This window comes from Haematobia irritans, chromosome 4 (assembly GCF_050003625.1).
Source record: "Haematobia irritans isolate KBUSLIRL chromosome 4, ASM5000362v1, whole genome shotgun sequence".
Classification (NCBI taxonomy): domain Eukaryota; kingdom Metazoa; phylum Arthropoda; class Insecta; order Diptera; family Muscidae; genus Haematobia; species Haematobia irritans.
Genome location: NC_134400.1, coordinates 496,780 through 518,594, shown reverse-complemented (window position 1 = coordinate 518,594; position 21,815 = coordinate 496,780). Strand labels below are relative to the sequence as shown.

Sequence of the window (21,815 nt, the reverse complement as noted above, 5' to 3'; positions counted from 1 at the left end):
GTAATATTGAATAGAGAATCCTAGGAAGTACTTTAATTTTTTTTGAATACGTTTCAATGTCTTTTGCAAAGATAGCGTTTTCCGTCCATCTATTCTTTAAATGAAGGCAATCTCTGTGGGCTACAATTTTTTCCTGGATTACTTTCTTTATTTAAAACGTTGCAATATACTACAGAGAGTGTATAGATATAAATTACATGTGTTGGTTCCCCACGAGAATTGTTACCAGTTTCTGTATTTTACTGGAGGTAAGTTGGCAGTTGGTGGAGTTTGGAGAAGCGCAGTTCAACTGGCAAAAGAAATTATTCCCCGAAAGCGTTTAGACCTGCTGATGACATTTGCTGAGATGGCAACATTACAAACATTCAGCATTGAAAACATCGATATAGTCGCCCGAAACACAAGCAATTCCAATGGATCCCATTGCTTGACAAATGCCTGGTATTTTGCTAGATATCTCAATGGAACAATGCCTCAGAGTTGAGGGTGGCTTGTGGGTGTGAAAATGTTCCGGATGTTTGGGTTGCAGAAAAATGGGATTATGGTGGTGGTCATGTTCCGTATAGTGGTGATTATGATGATGGACCAAATGCGGGTCCGTCCATTTAGGTACATCTATCCTTGGATTGGAATCTTCTTGTGATTGTGAATAGTCAATTTCCTCATTGCCAGTGGTTTTGGTTGTGGAATCATCTTCTTCAATGGGTGGTATTTCCACGGAAACATCAGCCTGGGAAGGGAATCCCATGTGTCGTGTATTTTCCATTGATTTGGGAATGCTAATGCCTTCGGTTAGAAATTCCAAGGGAACTTCGAGAGCACTCAATCGACTGAATGAGGTAAGCAATTGTGCTGCTACCAATATCCTGTACATTGCACTTGCCATGCTACTGCGGTATATGCGTCCGATAGTGGAGAAGTGGAAGTGTGCTAGTCCTTGTATACTTTTATGCCCACAAAATGGAACAATGGTCTCACAGGCCATTCAAGTATACGCTACAAAGAACAAACTAACGATACTTTCACAATTTTCAACTTCCGTTTCCGTTTGTTTGCTGCTGCGTTCGCAAACGTTGCCTGCAAATAAATGCTTTTCCACAGTTTATCCCTGATGGGCTTTTATAGCCGTGCTATCTGTGAGTCTTGAAATGTTGTCGACATATTCGCGTAATGAAGCTACTCACTTTCGAATCTGAAATCTCTGACATCATTACTGTCATAGGAAATCGATGAAAAAACAGATGAAGCCCCATAGATCAGAGGACCATAAGCAAGCGAAATACTTAAAATTGCATAAATGAGTTTAATAGGACGTATAGCTAAGGGAAGCTTTTGCTACAACAAAATTCTCGTGAGTAGCATTTCTATGTTTATCCTGTGTTTTGAAGGTGTGTCCAACATTGAAATAAAAAAAGAATAAGAAAACTTGTCTATAAGATGAATGAAGTACTTTGTGGAAATATTTAAGCATATTTCATTTCAATTTGGTGTTTCTCTATACGCTACATTTTCATGTTAAATTAGTTAAAACGAGCAAAACTTCTTAAAACATACTCAATTTAATTAATTTTACATTGAATTTTAGTGGCAGAGAGAAATATTCCAAACCTGTTCGATATAGTCCCAGGAAAATTTGAATGACTTCTTTAACTTTTAAGCTGTTAGAGAATGGTAAGGCCACATATTTATTTTTTTTTCTCAGTATGCCAGCAGGACATGCTTTTGGTATAGATTCGGAGCCAAAGCCAAAAAGCATTATCATGAAATCATCTTTAAGACAGACTTCGAAAGCGAATTGCATACTTGGTGCCAATATGCAAATCTCAACTTATTAAAATTAGTTAAAACAAGTAAGGAGAATCTAAAGTCGGGCGGGGCCGACTATATTATACCCGTCAAATGTGTTGGGTGCTATATATAAAGGTTTGTCCCAAATACATACATTTAAATATCACTCGATTTGGACAGAATTTGATAGACTTTTACAAAATCTATAGACTCAAAATTTAAGTTGGCTAATGCACTAGGGTGGAACACAATTTTAGTAAAAAAATATGGGAAACATTTAAATCTGAAGCAATTTTAAGGAAACTTCGCAAAAGTTTATTTATGATTTATCGCTCGATATATATGTATTAGAAGTTTAGGAAAATTAGAGTCATTTTTACAACTTTTCGACTAAGCAGTGGCGATTTAACAAGGAAAATGTTGGTATTTTTACCATTTTTGTCGAAATCAGAAAAAACATATATATGGGAGCTATATCTAAATCTGAACCGATTTCAATCAAATTTGGCACACATGATTATATTACTAATTGTACTCCTAGTGCAAAATTTCAACCAAATTGGGCCAAAACTCTGGATTCTGGGACCATATAAGTCCATATCGGGCGAAAAATATATATGGAAGCTATATCTAAATCTGAACCGATTTCAATCAAATTTGGCACACATGACTATTCTACCAATTGTACTCCTTGTGCAAAATTTCAAGCTAATCGGGATAAAACTCTGGCTTCTGGGTCCATATAAGTGCATATCGGGCGAAAGATATATATGGGAGCTATATCTAAATCTGAATCGATTTCAACCAAATTTTGCACACTTGACTACACTACTAATTGTACTCCTAGTGCAAAATTTCAACCAAATTCGGCCAAAAATCTGGCTTCTGGGGCCATATAAGTCCATATCGGGCGAAAGATATATATGGGAGCTATATCTAAATCTAAACCGATTTCAATCAAATTTTGCACACTTGACTATACGACTAAGTGTTATGTTTGTACAAAATTTCAAGCAAATCGGTATAAAACTCTGGCTGCTGGGTCCATATTAGTGCATATCGGGCGAAAGATATATATGGGAGCTATATCTAAATCTGAACCGATTTCTTCCAAAATCAATAGGGTTCTATTCTGACCCAAATTAGGAACATGTGCCAAATTTGAAGGCGATTGGACTTAAATTGCGACCTAGACTTTGATCACAAAAATGTGTTCACAGACAGACGGACGGACAGACGTTATATCGACTCAGGGACCCACCCTGAGCATTATTGCCAAAAACACCATATGTCTATCTCGTCTCCTTCTGGGTGTTACAAACATGTGCACTAACTTATAATACCCTGTTCCACAGTGTGGCGCAGGGTATAAAGAGAAGAACTATCACTCCACCGACGTACTTATGAATTGAAATTAAATGTTTCAATAAAATGTTGTTTAGTTTCCAAGAATTGTGCCAATACCTAAGATATTGCAGTTATGGTATGTATGGTACTGACATACAGACTAAAATTATAAAGTTTGCCAATATCTCACCCTACAATGGTGAAACCAACGCATTCTTCTACTAGTATAGCCCAATGTACGTGGATATTTGAATTTAGCATTTCTACAATCAGTGTCCACAATTGTATGAATCCTTATAACCTTTCGATAAACAGGGTACATATATTTCCATCTATTGTACGTATAATGTGATGTCAGTTATATTTACAAAGGATCGAGTTTTTTTGTACAATTTCTTAGGATTTCTGATTCAATGGTTAGCTCAATGATAAGGCACCTAGGGTGAACGACATGTGACACACCATATGTGAAACATCACATTTCATATGGTATTGCCAAAACGTTAATTACTTTAGCTGTTTTCCTCTGTTGATTTCAACGGGATATAGGATTCCTAGGAGGGCGGAAAAGATTATATTTAGTAGCATACAATGCCCTACGGTATAATCATCGGATTCGATTAAAATTGGTAAGCAGAGCACCATATTATACGTACCTTTTAAATCCGTTTTACATTAGTTTGACTCGTCGAAACCATCAAGTCAATTTATGGGGTTTCAGAATCATACGACACCTTCTATCAGCTGTATAGACAATTCAAAGCACTGTGCAGCAAGGACAGAGATATAATGAATAAATACCCAAAACTCCTTCGATTTGCTAATTGTACTAATGCTAAATTAGTTTTTTCCCAATATCGTCTCTATATCTATGGCCAAAGATTTGCTGTGGATACATTTCCTCTTCAAATACTCTACACGTATTATATATCGACAGAATGTGGTGTACTTGGATTTTCATAATTGAATTGACGCACTAAATTGGAATCATTGGTACTGCTCACATTCAACAACATAACACGGAGAAGTGGAAAATTGGCAATCTCATGTTATTGTCGTTTTTAATTAAAAGTGCGCCCTGACACACAAAAAGAACAATCGCTCAGGCATCCACTTCTCATGGTTCAGTGATGAGTTGCATCTATGAGCCATCGACAAAGATATGGAAACGTATCCTTCACAAAACACAGATAAACGTGTACAGCCCACATATCAACTGCGCGACCCCAACAAACTCGTTGACATTCATCCTACCGCATACACTTTCTTCGCTCCACATGCCTGTAGAGACAGTTGGATATACGACAGGTTAAATTAGGCTGAAAAGTGTTAAACAAACACGTTTGTCAGTTACTACCTCGACTAATAGTAATGCTCGTAAACCACTGACTAACTCATACCACGTACCCACACTTCGCTATCATTCCATGTAAGTACACATTTTAATCCTCATTTCATAGCAGGAATGTGAGTGAAAACGTTTTTCGGATACCCAACAGAGAAAATGCGACATAATTGACTTTTATTTGAAACATCAACATTCCAACTTAACTTCCATCACATCCCACAGCGATATAAGATTGGAATGGCCTTTATTAATTGGTATCATAAATTAAATTCAACCTTTCGAGTCAACTTGCAAACATACCCTTTCTTTTTTTGCATGAAGAGTAGTCAAGTGTTAAATGGGGTTCGGTTTGGGCATATGGGCGTTGAGGTATATATGGAATAGTGTGGTTCATTTGACTTTTTAAATTTTTGGAAATTAATTCATCTGAAGAGCTCCCAAATTGTTGCCCTACACAATATCGAATATTTTAGGTTTTTTTCATCTGCAAAAATGTGTCATAAGCCATGGTTTTTTCATTTCGGAAGAGGAATGATTAAAAACAGAGGGTTCTACCCTCTTAACTTAAACTGATCAAGCTGAAAGTCCTATGGAAGTTCAAAGAGAATTTAAAATGTATATACATTTTTTAAATTGCTCCCCTCTCGCACGAGAGGGAGACAAGTTCGAATTAAGTTCTCCGTTTACACCACATTAGCATAAACGACATCACTGCTATATAACACTCGAATTCGTTGCCTTCTCTATTGGGCATCTTGGCACCTTAAAATAACAACATAACCATCTATCGTTTTCCATTTTCGGTCGGGGAAAGTTTGACACTTTCGTTGGGTATTTTATATTTTGACATGTACCTCTGAACAAGGTGAGTTCATGCTCAACGTGCCTTGATTGAAATCATCGTTGATGGCGTGTTTCGTACATGTTTTGTGTAACAGCATCAAACGTTCTTTCACTGGAAGAAGAAGGATGCAAGTGCTTAGCGCAAAAGTTAAATTGTAAAATTGTTTGTACCCAAGTTTCTGTTCACGCTACTCAACTTACTGGTAAGCTTGAACAGTGGGCGGGGTATTTACCACGGGCACACGCACACACACCCACACATATACTCACTAATCAACCACAAGAACCTAATGCGCCTTAATACCAGTTATTATTGTATGGCTATGGCTTTCGGAAAGAAGACATAAACTACTTTTTAGTTCAAGTATACCCTGAAGGCTGATGTCAATACCGATATGGGGAAACGACATTGAATGGAAGCAGCTTGTAATTAACTTTTAATTGGATCAATCAATTTTTTAATTGAATTTATATAATCCAATGAAAGCCGAAAGTGAAATGAGATTTACGGGAATTGAAATTTCCAAATGTTTGCTCTACCAATGGGAATTACAAATTTCAAGAGAAAGTCTAAAACTCATATCTTTGCCTGCTTATGGAAGCTGCCGCAATTGACGTGAAGTTAATGAATTTTCCCCTTGGGTTATTACTTCCTTCATACATGGGTAATTGGTATAAAAATCTTATTAGAACGTCTCAAAAGTGGCAGGGGTGTTATGGTGTTAATGTTTTGAAATATTTTGTTTGAGTCCTCAATGACCCAAGGATAATAGATCTATGCAATTGGCTTTGCTATACATCTTCACCAATATCGACAAATGGGGTTTTAATTTCGTCCACAAAAGTACACAAGAGATAATGTGACCATGCACATCTTTCACCCAAAAAAAGTTTAATATCATCCAAAGATCTTGACCTTCCCTTAACCCTCTAATGCCCCAATTTTTTTGCCAGCTGATTAAATATTCAATGTTAGCGACACAAAAGCAAGAAAACGAAACAAGAAAAATTTATACAGTAAAATTCAGTATATGTTGCCAAGCCTCTTGAACAGTTTTAACTAAGTTTTCTTTTTATTTTACCCAATTTTGTTGTCTTACGGTGTATTTTACTAAAAGCTTCATGATTTATCGAAGACCGCCTAAAGGCGGGATTGGGCATTAGAGGGTTAAAGATAAAAAAATAACTTATTTAAAATTCTAATTATAAAAGATACTTCAAAGTAAAAAATGTTTTCTACTTAAAAAAAAAAAAAAAAAACTTAACAAAAAATGCAAAATCCTCAATGACTTATATTGAGGATTATTTGAAGCTTTTTTAGCTTAAATCTAAATATCAAATATATCAGTGATTGAAAGATGATTTCGTTAAATCGAAAATGTTTTTCTTTACTTTAAGGAACAATTTTCTTGGCTGCAAAACAAACAAATTAAACGGAGGAATGCAAATTTCCAAGATTCGTGTCTTATATTTAATGAAAACAATTTTTGAAGCTAAGATTAGAAACTTTCGTTTAATTAAAATTTCATTATTTTAAAGAAATTTGTCTTTAATATTGTGTAAATTGCGTTTCCAAAAATTTAGTTTGCATTATCTTTCTTTCCTTCACAGAAAATAATATTATAATTTTTGAGCTAACAATAAATTGTTGTTACAGAAAATTTTTAAGTTCAACAAAAGTTTTGTTGATATAACAAAATGTTTGTTGATATAACAAAATTGGTTGCTAAAGTGACTAAAATCGTAATTGTATTTACACATTACGTTGTTAGCGCAAATTTAAACATAATTTTAATTGTATTGACAATCAAATTAATTGATATTATTTGTGTGTTTTTCGAGCTCAATCGGCTTTTGATAATGACTATCAAATTTATACGAAAATATTACAATGTCCAGCTTGGAAATGACGATATTTGATACTTATTACAATTCCAAGTTCTCATTTGTAACCTGAATAATTGAGCTATGTAGCTATCGATTACACCGTGAATAGCTAGATGTTTTTGAACAAAGTCTTCACACTCTTTCGATTATTCAATTATATTTTAAAAGCTTTTTCTTTATTCTATTCGATATTTCTTTTTAATCATACTGTCCTCTAAAATAGGCTAGTAGCCTCCCTATGGCTGTTTATATCACAGAGTTCATATACGAAATGATTCAAATCATTTGGATTTTTCTGTGATGGTGACATTTGTCCTTTTATAGATGGTCTGACTGGCAGTTTTATTGTTTTGGTTTAAATTCCATTGTGATGGACAAGAAAGTGAGTGGAATATTAATACAGATTCCCTTCATAGCAGTTACAGTTTTTTACCACTCTCGTTAAAACTCAAATGTTAACTGATTAAAACAAAAATAAAACTTTTTAACTTACTTAACTTTTTTAGTAATTGCTTAAAACGGTTAAGTATACTAAAGCATCCAATCATCAGACCATTTTCAGCTTGAGGTTTTAAAGATATTTTCTTAATGACGATAATTGAGACATATTCTCAATGTGTAATTTAAATACCCTATGGACTTGGTTGAGGATTGAAATATCCAGTGGAGGGGTCATGGAATGCGAAACAAAATTCCGGAGCAAAATCAATTAACTATGGCAGTCATCGTTTAAAGGCAACCGTAACTTGATCTCCTAGGACCATAGAAATTAATTTAATGTACATATAGGGCTGTTGAGTTGAGTTAACGGGGGAGAAAGTAACTGCAAAAGATACATTTCCAAGTAGAGATGGGATGTAGGAGATCTGCTTATGAGATTCTTAATAAACTGGGTCTATAAAACTTACAAAAGAAACTGTAAAGGCAACCTAGTGGAAGAAGATTCCGATATAAGAGCCATACTTACTTTTATAAAATATAGAAGTCACCTTAGTATTCTGTCGGGTGTTTGAAATAGTTTGCAGTTTGCGTCGATGCAGCCATACACTCAACAAAAAAATGTTTAGAGCTAAAAATGCGGCTTCTTTAAACTAAAGACAGTTTTAGGTAGCTATCTAGCTTTAAATCTAGGCTCTATAACATTGAAATTAGCATAAAGATCTCATTTTTCGGATTTTAATTTGTTCATTAACGATATATTAACAAAGTAATTTACGTACTAGTTTAAAGTAAAAAATGTTTTCTCAAGTTAAAAAAAAAAAACTTTAAAGCAAAGATGCAAATCCTCAAAATAAGTCTTATCCTATATTTGAAACTTTGTTATCTTTACTGGTCGCAATTTATGAAGAACGATTGATTCATATGCGAAAATATTTTACTACATATTGATCGACCTTTCGTTCACCTCTTGACTAATGAGCCCTCAGAACCCGCGCACAGCATTCTTTCGGCGTTGGTTACACAGAGAAAAGGAATAGGATCGCCTCAAGCATATTTCAAGAGCATAGTTTTATTTTTGACGGGGACATGGAACATTTTTTGTACAAAATCTTGTTTTCTTCCCATATAACATAAATATGCCTGCCGAAATCAAATACATAAATTCCGAGGAAATAACATGGTTGCGAGAAATATGTTATATGCTTCCCATTCAAAAATGAGATTTTGCTCTTGAAACATGTTTCAGGTGATATTACTTCTCTGGAAGTTTTGAATAATAGAGGATGAGTTCATAATAAAATCTATGGACCACTCAAGGGAACCAAATATCACCTATCAGTTGGATGCTATATGGATGTAATATCACTTTCTCACTTGCTATCTTTTGAAACAATGCTGCTTCGGTTTCGGAAAGGATAGTAAACTCGATTTCCATTTTTTTCTTTTGTACTTTGTATTTGAAAAATGTTTTAAATTGCTTCATATTGATAGCCGAGTTTCCGGTTAATATGAAACCCTGTGGTTTCATATTAACCATTCGTTTCTATTGAGATCCTTTCAAAGAGATTTAAACTGAGCTCATATATGCGGTGGGGTTTGGTTTATTGAATTCTCGAAGCATTCTTATTTCGCTGTACACACTTGTGGGGTTTCAATGGAATTGAGTTTTTTCCATATCGGTAGTAAGAATGACTGGTGATATCCATGCTCAAGCTGTGAAGGTATAGTCCCATATCCATCTGTAAATGTTAAGAAATTCAAAATCATTGATGATTACACCACATAAATCAAAAGGAAGCAAGAACCACACAAATCTTCCAACATTCCTACTTTGTAACATATCCTTGCCAATGACACTTGTTGTTCATCGAAAGATGAATGCATTCCGAAGAGAGAAGAAATGCAGGAATGAAAGAAGAAAAAATGAAAACATCGAATATTTATTAAGACATTCCATTTGAAATATTCACTGAAAATGCGAAATATCCATTGATGCGTGGCTTTTTCGATTTTGATTTATGTTTGCAAGGATGCAAAGAGTCTATTACTTGCAGAAACCCATTACGGGCAAAAAGTGGATACATTGGGAAAGTCAAACACAAAAGAAATATTTTTTTAATATTGGATTACTTACTAACTTGCCTACTTCAAAGTTCGACAACGTTAATGTAGAGACGCAAATTTTTTAAGGGTTAGGTTAGGTATGCCAGTTTATTATTTGGGAACATAAGGAAAATCTGTAAATGTTGAGAAAAAAAATTTGAAGTGTATCCATCCAATCTTTTGAGAATTATTGTGCAAAACAGAACATCCGACAAAAATAGAGATGAACGGGCATTTGAGACGTTATTCTTATGAGTTTTACACTTCTTGTTCGTCAATCACCAAAGAGGCTAGAAAGTATACGTTAACCTATCGGAGGGTAGTTGAGCTATTTTCAGCAGTTTACTAATTTGTCTACATCCACATATTTTCAGTGGTGGTTTATCCCACCTCAGTAATGGTGGTGACATTTCTGGGTGTTTCAAAGCTACTCTAAGTGGTTTCACTGCAATGCGGATCGCCGTTTCGACTCGGCTATAAAAAGGAGGTCCGTTGTCATTGAGCTTAACATGGAATCGGGCAGCACTCAGTGATAAGAGAGAAGTTCACCACTGTGGTATCACAATGGACTGAATAGTCTAAGGGACCCTGATACACAGGGCTGCCACCTAACCAAACCTAACCTACCCCCGTAAAAAATTATATGTGAAACTTGTAAATTTATGTTGTAGTCTTATAAAGAACTTTTATTGAAAACATTTTTTTCTTATTTTATTTACACTTTTGTACGTTACTAAAATATATAAACTAAATCTTTACTTAACGTTTGCTTTCACAGAAAATACATACTTAAATTTTTAGTCATAGAAAATATTTATATGCGCAAAATTATATTTGAGCTATATGTCAAAATAAAATTAAAATAGTTTGATTAACTAATACGATATAGTATTGCCCTTGTTTATTAGAACTTGCTGTAATCGGTGAGGCATAGAACATACCAAGTTTTTCAGACTTGTCATATCGATTTTTCTCATTCTGCCGTAATTGCAGACTTCAGTTCTTTGGGTGTTGTATATTTCTTGGATTTCGCAAATACCTTAGCGGATAATATGCCCCAGAGATCTTCTATAGGATTTAGATCGGGACTTAGCGCTGGCCAGTCCAGTAAAGTTATATCACGAGACTTAAAAAAGTTTTTTGTGAGGCGTGCAACATGGATGGGAGCATTATTTTGTATCTATTAAATTGTTCTCCCATAAATCGACATATATAAAACAGTTTCTACATAGCGCTGATATAATTGCTCATTTTAATAGCAATATTGCTCAGAAGTGACATATAATCTTGAGATTCCTATTTTATAGCATTGTTAGTATGAAGGAAAACAACACTACCTTTCATGCACTTATGCTGCATGAATTGGTTGCAATAACGTAAACGAATGATCATGAACTAGTTAGATTACTCGTTTAAGTTATTGCCACCGATTCATGCAGTGTGGATGCATTGCCTACTTTATTGTATACCAAAAAGTGCAACCCTGCACTAGCCTGTGGTTTTGTATTCAATGTCTAGGTCGCAATTTTAGACCAATTGACCTTAAATTTTGCACACTTATGTGTATTGGGACAGGATAGAGCCCCATTGATTTTTAGTATTAGTTTTATGGCATGATAAGAGAAAGTAGTGTGGGACTAGTGGAGGAAATCGGTTCAGATTTAGATATAGCTCCCATATATATCTTACGCCCGATACACACATATAAGGTCCAAGAAGCCATAGTTTCATCCCGATTTTCTTCAAATTTGGCACAAAGGGTAGAATTAATAGTATTTTCAAGTGTGCTAAATTTGAAATCGGTTCAGATTTAGATATAGCTCCCATATAAATGCTTTGTCCGATTTACACAAATGTGACCACAGAGACCAAAGTTTTACTCTGATTTACGTAAAATTTTGCACAGGGAGCAGAATTAACATACTACATGCCAAATTTGGTGGAAATTGGTTCAGATTTAGATATAGCTTTCATATATATCGTTCACCTTATATACACTTTATTGATCCCAGAGACCAGAGTTTCACCTTATTTTGCTTCAACTTGCACACAATGATGGCGCTCTAAGATCCCTTATTCTGTGAATCCTCGAGTCCTTCTTTACATGATCAAGTCTTTATTATAACATTTATTTCTAATTAACGAAGCATTTCCCGGAAACAGCCAATGGGACGCATCTGCTATTTGTGTTTCTTCCATTTTTGTTTGGCTCTAGCGAAAATATTACATGTTTTCTTAATTATTGTTGCCACACAGGGTTACTTTGCATTCCTCGAAAATTTGGAATACGACACCAAAGGAATTTCGACTATTTTGCAGTCAAAATGTTGAATGTAAGGAATTTCCAGGATATATGTTCTCATGTTAGTTTTATGGCATGATAAGAGAAAGTAGTGTGGGACTAGGTTAAGAAATAGTTTCTAAGATAGCAAGTAAGAAAGCCAAATTTCTACAATGTGTTCTTTTTGACCAGCGATTCAAAATGTAAACAATCTAAAAACAGCCAACTTTGCCAGCTTGTTTTAAAAGAAATGAGTTGCCATATGTTTATAATATTTTTTATTTCAAGCTACTGGGATGTCTGAAACAGAATAGCGTTATTACTTCTTCCAATTTAAACTATTGGAAAATTGACTTTTTGCCGCAGAATCCGGTCATTTGCCCCATAGTGCTTTGGCAAGATTGTTGCATGAATCTCTCTCTCTCTTTCTTGCTGAGCAATTTCTTTAAATGTACCAAACAAGTTGATCACATATTATGTCATACGTAAAGCAATTCACAATGAACGGTTGTACTTTGTGTAATCCTCTTTGGTATTCTACACAAACCAAATTTTAATCCGATTTCTGTGACAACTTTTTGCCCAGTTTAATGATGGTGAGACGATGTCCATTGAATGTTTACTGCCTTTCAAATCCAAATCAATGGAATTGCTACCACGGAGTAGCCAAAAATGCACAAGTGAAGGGGTATAAGTTACAATTTTCGATTTTGATGGCCGGATAAATGAATAGACTCTACGTGTTTGCTTGCATTTTCATGTCCATAAGGAAGGCCCTAAAAACAAGTGAAAAAAGAACGATTTGCTAAAAGCGGATATTTGAACAAACTGTGGCCAGCCGGCCGGATGTTCGTGCACATGAAATTGAATTGCATCCTATTTAAAGTCCATGTTTGAATTTATTCTTTATCCTTTTTGGCAAATAAATCCAAATGATTACATAACAACAACAAATCAAATTAAAAGTGGCAGTGGCAGTGCGAAAAGCCAAAACGAACCAAAACAGAAACCAAAAAAAAGTGTACGAAAAAATTGGAATAAAATTTAATTTAACGTTAGTATAACAAATATCCTATTTCAACACAAGTAAAAAAATGGCTTAACCAAATGGTAAAATGCGTCCCTTATTGTGTCGATACAGAAACGACAACAACAAAAACTCCAATAAAATGGCAAAAAAAACGACAAAACAGCAGCAAGCCAAATAAAAAATAAAATGAACGCAGCTAAACAAAAAAATAGAAGAATAAAAACAACATTCTGACGTTGAATCCCATATATAAGAGTTGCCACATTGAATAGATTTCTCTTTTAAAATTTGCTCTAAAAATACCCCTATCCACAGAAAGGCCAGGGCGAAGACAATTTGTTTCTTTAACCCTAGACAGTAATCTTTCGTCAAAATGACGACTCGTTTTTTCATTTCATTTTCGATTTAAAATGCATTTTAGTCGATTGGAAAACTAATACTAATTAAAAACAAATTGAATAAGAAAATAAACTCAATTTTAGTGCTCATTTTCGATCACGATGCAAATTATAGTGTCTTGAAATAGGCCGTAGTCAAAATACGGCCTATTTCAAATCAGAGGATAACGTTAGTGTACAAAAAACAAGTAAGGAAAGTCTAAAGTCGGGCGGGGCCGACTATATTATACCCTGCACCACTTGGTAGATCTAAATTTTCGATACCATATCACATCCGTCAAATATGTTGGGGGCTATATAAAAAGGTTTGTCCCAAATACATACATTTAAATATCACTCGATCTGGACAGAATTTGATAGACTTCTACAAAATCTATAGACTCAAAATTTAAGTCGGCTAATGCACTAGGGTGGAACACAATGTTAGTAACAAAATATGGGAAACATTTAAATCTGAAGTAATTTTAAGGAAACTTCGCGAAACTTTATTTATGATTTATCGCTCGATATATATGTATTAGAAGTTTAGGAAAATTAGAGTCATTTTTACAACTTTTCGACTAAGCAGTGGCGATTTTACAAGGAAAATGTTGGTATTTTGACCATTTTTGTCGAAATCAGAAAAACATATATATGGGAGCTATATCTAAATCTGAACCGATTTCAACCAAATTTGGCACGCATAGCAACAATGCTAATTCTACTCCCTGTGAAAAATTTCAACTAAATCGGAGTTAACAATTTGCCTCTGTGGTCATATGAGTGTAAATCGGGCGAAAGCTATATATGGGAGATATATCTAAATCTGAACCGATTTCAACCAAATTTGGCACGCATAGCTACAATGCTAATTCTACTCCCTGTGCAAAATTTCAACTAACTCGGAGCAAAAAATTGGCATCTGTGGTCATATGAGTGTAAATCGGCCGAAAGCTATATATTGGAGCTATATCTAAATCTGAACCGATTTCAACCAAATTTGGCACGCATAGCTACAATGCTAATCCTACTCCCTGTGCAAAATTTCAACCAAATTAGGGTAAAACTCTGGCATCTGGGACCGTATTAGTCCATATCGGGCGAAAGATATATATGGGAGCTATATCTAAATCTGAACCGATTTCAATAAAATTTGGCACACTTGACTATAGTACTAATTGTTCTTCTTGTGCAAAATTTTAAGCAAATTAGGGTAAACTCTGGCTCCTGGGGCCATATAAGTCCATATCGGGCGAAATATATATATGGGAGCTATATCTAAATCTGAACCGATTTCTTCCAAAATTAAGAGGGATCTATTCTGAGCCAAAACACATACTTGTGCCAAATTTGAAGTCGATTGGACTAAAACTGCGACCTAGACTTTGATTACAAAAATGTGTTCACGGACAGACGGACATCGCTATATCGACTCAAGAGCCCACCCTGCGCATTTTTGCCAAAGACACTATGTGTCTATCTCGTCTCCTTCTGGGTGTTGCAAACATATGCACTAACTTATAATACCCTGTTCCACAGTGTGGCGCAGGATATAATAAGGATGACATTCCAGGTTGAGTGATCATTGCAATTTAGATGACATCATTCAATACAATCAGAAAGTGATGCTAAGCTATATCGAATACAAAGTTGTATAAGGTGGAATTTCAATACTGCAGTCTTTGTAATTAAAAGGTATGGCAACACTGGTCTATATTTTCCAATAATCTAAAAATTGCAAATACACACGCATTGTCACACACACATACATACATACACGCATCATCATATATCCATATACATTTGCAGATGAGCAGGCAAGCAATTTTAAAAGGAATAGAAGCTTACAAAGCGCAGCTTCCCTATAACATTCGCATCCATTGATTCTGATAGAAGGTCAGTGAATGCTATATAGCTAATCCACTATCTCTCGTCCCATCGCCCTTGTTGGGTATGTATGTAACTCTCTCCTCAGATAGATAAATGAAACTCGTTGAACAAAAATGCTAATTTTATTCCTCTTGCATAAAAGTGAGTGCTCTTGGTACTTGACTTTTTCTTTTGATTTGAATTTTTTTACGGTCTTTGTACTGGACTCAATTTAAATGCCAAGTACCGGCGTATAACTACAATTGTTTCCATGATGACCAATGGAATTGTTTCTATGTTACATTTGTTATACAAGGTCTTCACCATAGTTAACAATGCGCTTGGAGGAAAACTAGGTAACAAACTAACAAAAGATATCACAAAAGAATTGCCAAATATATGCACGGGTCTATGGGAGGACATGAATAAACAAATCATGTCTGATGGCTGACAAAATATATCAATTTTATTAAAAACAAGGAATTTAATGTATCGCCTCAAATAGAAGTAAAAAAATATCGATTAAATTCTTGGGGCGCACTCGGCGATGATGGATCATACGCCGCAATTCGCCCATTAACAAGATGACATTGTTACTATTTACCTGATTTGAACACAAACCGATTTGCATCACATTTTCAAAAGCATCGAACATGTCACACACACGCACTAGGATATGGTGGGTTGCATTTGTGTCACTCATGTGTGTGGTAGCATCTGTAAGGAAATCCAAACACATGCAGTGGTTGAGGTTGTGAAGGAAATGGCAACTTGTTGTCAACGTTGTCATCACGTCCCACTATGAGTGTATATCGTACAACAAAATTCTATGCTAACAGCGTATACGAGTACAACTGTTCATATATGAACACATATGTGTGTGAATTTAGAACAGGAACGGATTCCTTCAAGTCGATCCTATATATGCAACACCAATGCCAAAGGAAAACAAAATACAGGTATATAACATACACGCATAGAAAAAAGTCATGAACGGCGTGCTCATTTCAAAAGTGAAAGTGAATCAACACGCATGTGATGTCAGGTTAGGTTAGGTTAGGTTATGTGGCAGCCCGATGTATCAGGCTCACTTAGACTATTCAGTCCATTGTGATACCACAGTGGTGAACTTCTCTCTCTTATCACTGAGTGCTTCCCGATACCATGTTAAGCTCAATGACAAAGGACCTCCTTTTTATAGCCGAGTCTGAACGGCGTTCCACATTCCAGTGAAACCACTTAGAGAAGCTAACCATTGCACCACGGTGGCTCCCGGTGGAACATACGGTGTCAAGCTGACAAAGATGAAATGACAACCTTGCGTTGTCCGAACAACAACCATCGTTCATGATCTGAAAACGTAATGGTTACGAATTTATAAAAAAAAAATCGCTACTGTGACTCGAACCTAGATTGCCTACACAATTTGCGCTAACAGTCGCCTAAGCGTATTGCACCACCGACGGAGTTGCTATAAGAACGTCTAACGAAAATTTTAAGACTTTTCATGGCCAAAGAAAAATAAAAACCGTTCATGAAATCGTGAATGCTCGTGGACGAAACCGTGAGTAGTCCGTTTTGATTTTTCTTGGCCGTTTCTTTTTCATTTTGTTACCGTCCGTTCACGATTTTGGAACGTAATTTTTTTCTATTAGTATTGCGTATCTTATGACGAGTTATCTTCTGCAAGCAAACAAGCTGACAAAATAAATGCTCACGAAAAAATGTACATTGTAATTGTGACCATGTAACGATTCCAGTTATAGACATACCTAAACGACAAAAAGACTATTTTCGAAAAATACTATCGTTTATATGAATCATTGTCAATATTAAAAATTGTTTGTTGAATTTGCGATTAATTATAACTTTTTTCGAAGCCAACAAATTCTAGCATTTAAATAATTGAAAATGTCCAAACGTGTCTTTTGTGCGTGTAGATTCGTTTGTAATTGGAGGGACCCTTCTAAAAATTTAGCCATAACCAACTAATGAATGTGTACTTGCTTAGTGCTTTGATCCGCGGAAGCTATAAGCCTAAAATACATGTGCGGTTTGTGATTTATATCGATTCAGTTTCCGGTATAGTACATTGAAAAAATATTGTCGCCAACACAAAGATTATTTGTCTTTAAAATACGAATGCGATTTTTGCGTAGTATAGAAGACATATTTCTGTGATACAACGATTTTTTTACTTGACGATAATTTCAATGTCCATAGAGTTAAATGATTCGGTCTTAACATGGGTATGTTCACATAAAAATTTTTTTGAGCTAAGGTCAAATTGTCTTAAATTTTTATAATAATATAATAAAAATCGTCTTTAAATTTGATGATTTGTTGGTACTTGACCATAGAGGTAAAACGCATTTAAAAATAGACGACGTTTATCAGGACTTTATTTTAAAGACACATTTTCTTGAAACTTGACACAATTTGTACTTGATGCCGAGTAATTCCTGGCTTCTTTGGATCTGAAATATTGCCAAAGTCATTAAAATAAAGACAAAACCTTTGGAACTGGGTAACCTTTGAGGTAATGCAATGAAATAAATTCCATACATCATTAAACCGCTGTAAATGGATTGGGCTGCTTTTTCTGCCACGTTTTATTACGTATGACAAAATTATAATGATCTCAGTGGGACCAAACTTTGGGAAACTTTGGATTAGCTACATGGGATCACACATCATGAATTTTCCCACATTGAATATCTATGGTGGGCTCTATGCCATTTGAGGCCCTTGTCAAATGATGATTGTTTGCTACTTATCTGTGTGTGTCAAGCTTTCTTAATGTTACTATTTGCAATGATAAGCAAACATTTAGGCCTAAAGCAAACAACAAAACACAATCAATTTCGAGCAAATGTTTTGCGGAATCGTATACGAGAATCGATTGTAGCAGATTTTAGTTGGTTGTAAAAATAAAAAACCCCTTTCTACCTAACATGCTGAGACGAAAGTAAAAAGTACATAAAATATACTATTTTTAATACAGTCGAACTTTTATTTTTAGCATTTATTTTTTCTTCAACAAAAATTTAAAATAATAGTACAATTGTATATAATTTACAAGTTGGTTCCTTCATAAAAATCATCTGTAACGATACATTCCTTTAGAACGAAATTAAAGACAAAACCCCGAAGTTATGATAAGGAATGCTACGCTTGCCCCTAATCTGTTTTATTTGCTTTTATAGAAAAACAATTTTAGACCACATTGTTGGTCTACATTTCGTTTTTTTCTGAAAAGAAAACTATGTTTGAATGAATGAAATAAAAACCTTTATATTTATCATTAGCCCCGGACAAACTATGCAAAAAAGAAAAAAACTCCACTGTAGCAAATTTCATAAAAATTGGTCCTCTAACAGACAAGATACCTGGACTCAGAGACTAATTCCCAGTCGATCTGTGATCAATATTTCTGAGAGGACCATTTCTTGGGAATGATAAATATTGGAAGAGTGAAAAGAAAGCTTTTACAAAAAGTTTACATAGTATCAAAAAATAATATTGCTCAGAATATTGCTACAATCAAGAGGTTTTAGTTTCTATTTTTTTGTTGTGTCTGTGTATTTACTTGTGCTTGGTTTTGGTTGATGGTACTTTAGGGATTCCTTAGTTGTTATTATTTTTGTCATAACTTGCTTTGTTGTTGTTGTAACTCTTGGTGTTTATAGTTTTTGTTTCTGTCCAATATTCCAGTATGAACACAATCAATTAAAATCCACAAAAAAAGTTTTCCTATTCGGCCTTAATCAAAACAGGGGGCAAAATAACAGCAAACAATATCAAGTCAAAATACCAACAAAATTAAAATGAAGGACACAGGTGAGCACGAAAAGAATTGCAAATTGGAAAAGTTTTGCTCATATTTTTGTGGAGGAAGAGGAAAGAGTAAGAAAAAAACTTTTAAAGTTTCATTCGATGCCTCCTTTTTTAATTAACAGTGGTAACAAAGCCAAAAAGTAGGGATGAGTATCGACATTCGGATAAATGTATGCAAAACGGCTTATGAATATAAACAGTCGAAAATAAAATCTTTTCTACATGGTCATATACACGCAAAGAAAAAAAACGTTTGGAAAACGTGTACCGAAAACGTTTTTCTTTTGTTAGAGTTTTTTGAATTGCTTCGAAAATTTTAAACTTTTATCACCAAAAAAATTCGTTTGTTACAACATTTTTATTTTTTCAATAAAAAAAGTTATTTTTGAAACAACAACGCAGTCCATTTCGTTTATATCAAACAACGTTTTTTTTCTGACTTTTAGTCTTTAATAAGACACATTTTACAGTTCAAAATTTAATATACTACAATGTAATAATGAACATTGTTTCGGAATCTTCCGAACATATCTGGAATATATGTAAAAAAAAACAAAAAAAACTTTGGTCGAAGCAGGGATCGAACCCACGACCATTGGCATGCAAGTCGGACGTAGCAACCACTGCTCCACGGTGCCAAACTAAATGTTTGTTTCTGTTAAATAAACTTTGTTTATTCGGTTCGTGGGCGCCGCAAGCTATGCTATATAAGTATAACTTATATGGATATTTATATATTGATGACCATAACAGGTACATAGCTCAGTGGTTAGTGTGTTGGCTTACAAAGTGCATGGTCCGCGGTTCGATTCTCCATCCAGGCGAAAGGTAAAAAAATTTTAAAAATTTATAAAATCGTATAATTTCTTCTACATTGTTGGTATTACAGGAAAAGGTGTTAAGGACTAAAAAACCTCGTGGATGTGAGAAAGATGTGAGGGAAAATACAATTAGCAAGAAAACAATGATTTTTTTTTTTAGTTTGTCTTTATGAAATCCCGGAAAAGAATAAACGTGTATCACAAAAAGTATATACTTTTCTTCCAAATACACTTCCTTACAGCGAAAAGCAAATGAGAAACGAACTTTGTTTGTCTAAAATTTCGTTTGGGAGGAAAGAATTATTTTTTTGCGTGTAGCCAGAAACCCATTTGCATACACACTCAAGCTCGTTTCTTTCTCTTAGCTAGCTTTATGAAGATAATGTTTCTTGACCGTTTGCTGATAATGTAAAGTATAAATAAGAATCTTCTATGGACTTGTTTCTGTGAAACAAAAAATTACTCCAAGGACACAAATGGAATCCTTTAATTTTTCTAAAAGCGATAGCAACAAATGCTCGAAATATCATCAAAGTCATGGGGGAAATTAAATAATGGCAAAAATCTACACAGACGAATAAGAGCTTTATAGAATGTTCAAGGCCAAAAGTATAAACAGGATGGCAAAAGAAAGGAATCAACCCTAATATATATGTATGTAAATGCAAAATGTTGCAATTCTAATGCCATTTGTCCTGCTGTTATCGCCTTTGATTTGCAGTAACAAACGGGGATTTGCAAAACATCCCAAAGGAGAAATTTAATTTAAATGAAAGAAATGAAGAAAGACATGGACTATTATAACAAGCTGTAGTGTTGTACAGTGATGAGATCTGGTACTTCCACTTACGCAATAAGACGCGAAGCAATTCAAATAGCTAAGAATGACATGATGCCGTATACGTGATGAGTGCACATACATCTTCATACGCCCCGGGGGACTATTATCAAAGCAAAGTGTAACGGCAGTCATCAATGTTTGAATGGCATACAGCGTAAATGAGAAATGCTACAAGCCATATAAACTGTTTGGCTGTAGGAAATCTTAGGTACTCTATATTAAGTAGAGCGACTTCAGATGCGGCACAACGTTAGTTATGAAGAAGTTCCCAGTAATTCTTTTTGGGGAAATTACTAAATAAAAATAACGAAACGAGAGAGCCAGTGATAAACACCCATAATAAAAATACGTAAAATGTTTACATTAAAGATGTTAACAAAATCATATTTTATTGTGTCTTTGGGAAATGCTCGCACCATCGGATGTTCTACAAAGTACGAGTAGATGGAACAACGATTTTTGTAATGGCAAATGGGTAAATATATTTTTTAGAACAAGGAATAAAGTAGAAAAAACGTAATAAAAACAACATACGAAAATACTAGCATTAATTATTATCTTTATGTTGGCGTTAAATCTAACGAAGTTATATGAATGTAACCTAAACATTTTATTCCTACATATTTTTTTATTTGTTAAGTGATTTCATATAAAAGACAATATTTTGTTTTGTTACAAACTCTAACCTAAAATATCCCATACCACACTGCCATGTAGGGTATTGGAAATGTGTTCCTTTATTTTGTGAAAGATTCTACAAAATTACTTGTTTTTTTTCTTCACTGAAAGATTCTAAAAAATTACTCGTTTTTTTCTTCACTCAAATGTGGCGGAGTATAATATTACTGATAAAATTACTGTGATTTGTCAAACAGTTATGCTACTTGAGGAAGGAGAATGTCTCCTTCCAATTAAGTGAACAGTTTTCCCAGCTACGTTTCGGCAAAAGTTGTCAATGTTTTAATGCAGTAAAGGATCATAATTTCATTTGTTATAAATTGT

General features: G+C 34.5%; 1 protein-coding gene across 1 annotated transcript; it reads right to left on the bottom strand.

Annotated features, from left to right (window-relative positions):
• Positions 1–126: 126 nt before the first annotated feature.
• Positions 127–1,071, bottom strand: LOC142234105 (uncharacterized). The gene has a single exon (XM_075305185.1). The coding sequence runs from the start codon at positions 983–985 to the stop codon at positions 356–358; it is 630 nt and encodes a 209-aa protein (XP_075161300.1). The 5' UTR covers positions 986–1,071; the 3' UTR covers positions 127–355.
• Between the last annotated feature and the right edge of the window lie 20,744 nt (positions 1,072–21,815).

What these genes read in the sequence shown, in the direction of transcription:
- LOC142234105 (XM_075305185.1), bottom strand. Translation starts at nt 985, where the DNA reads ATGGCCTGTGAGACCATTGTTCCATTTTGTGGGCATAAAAGTATACAA.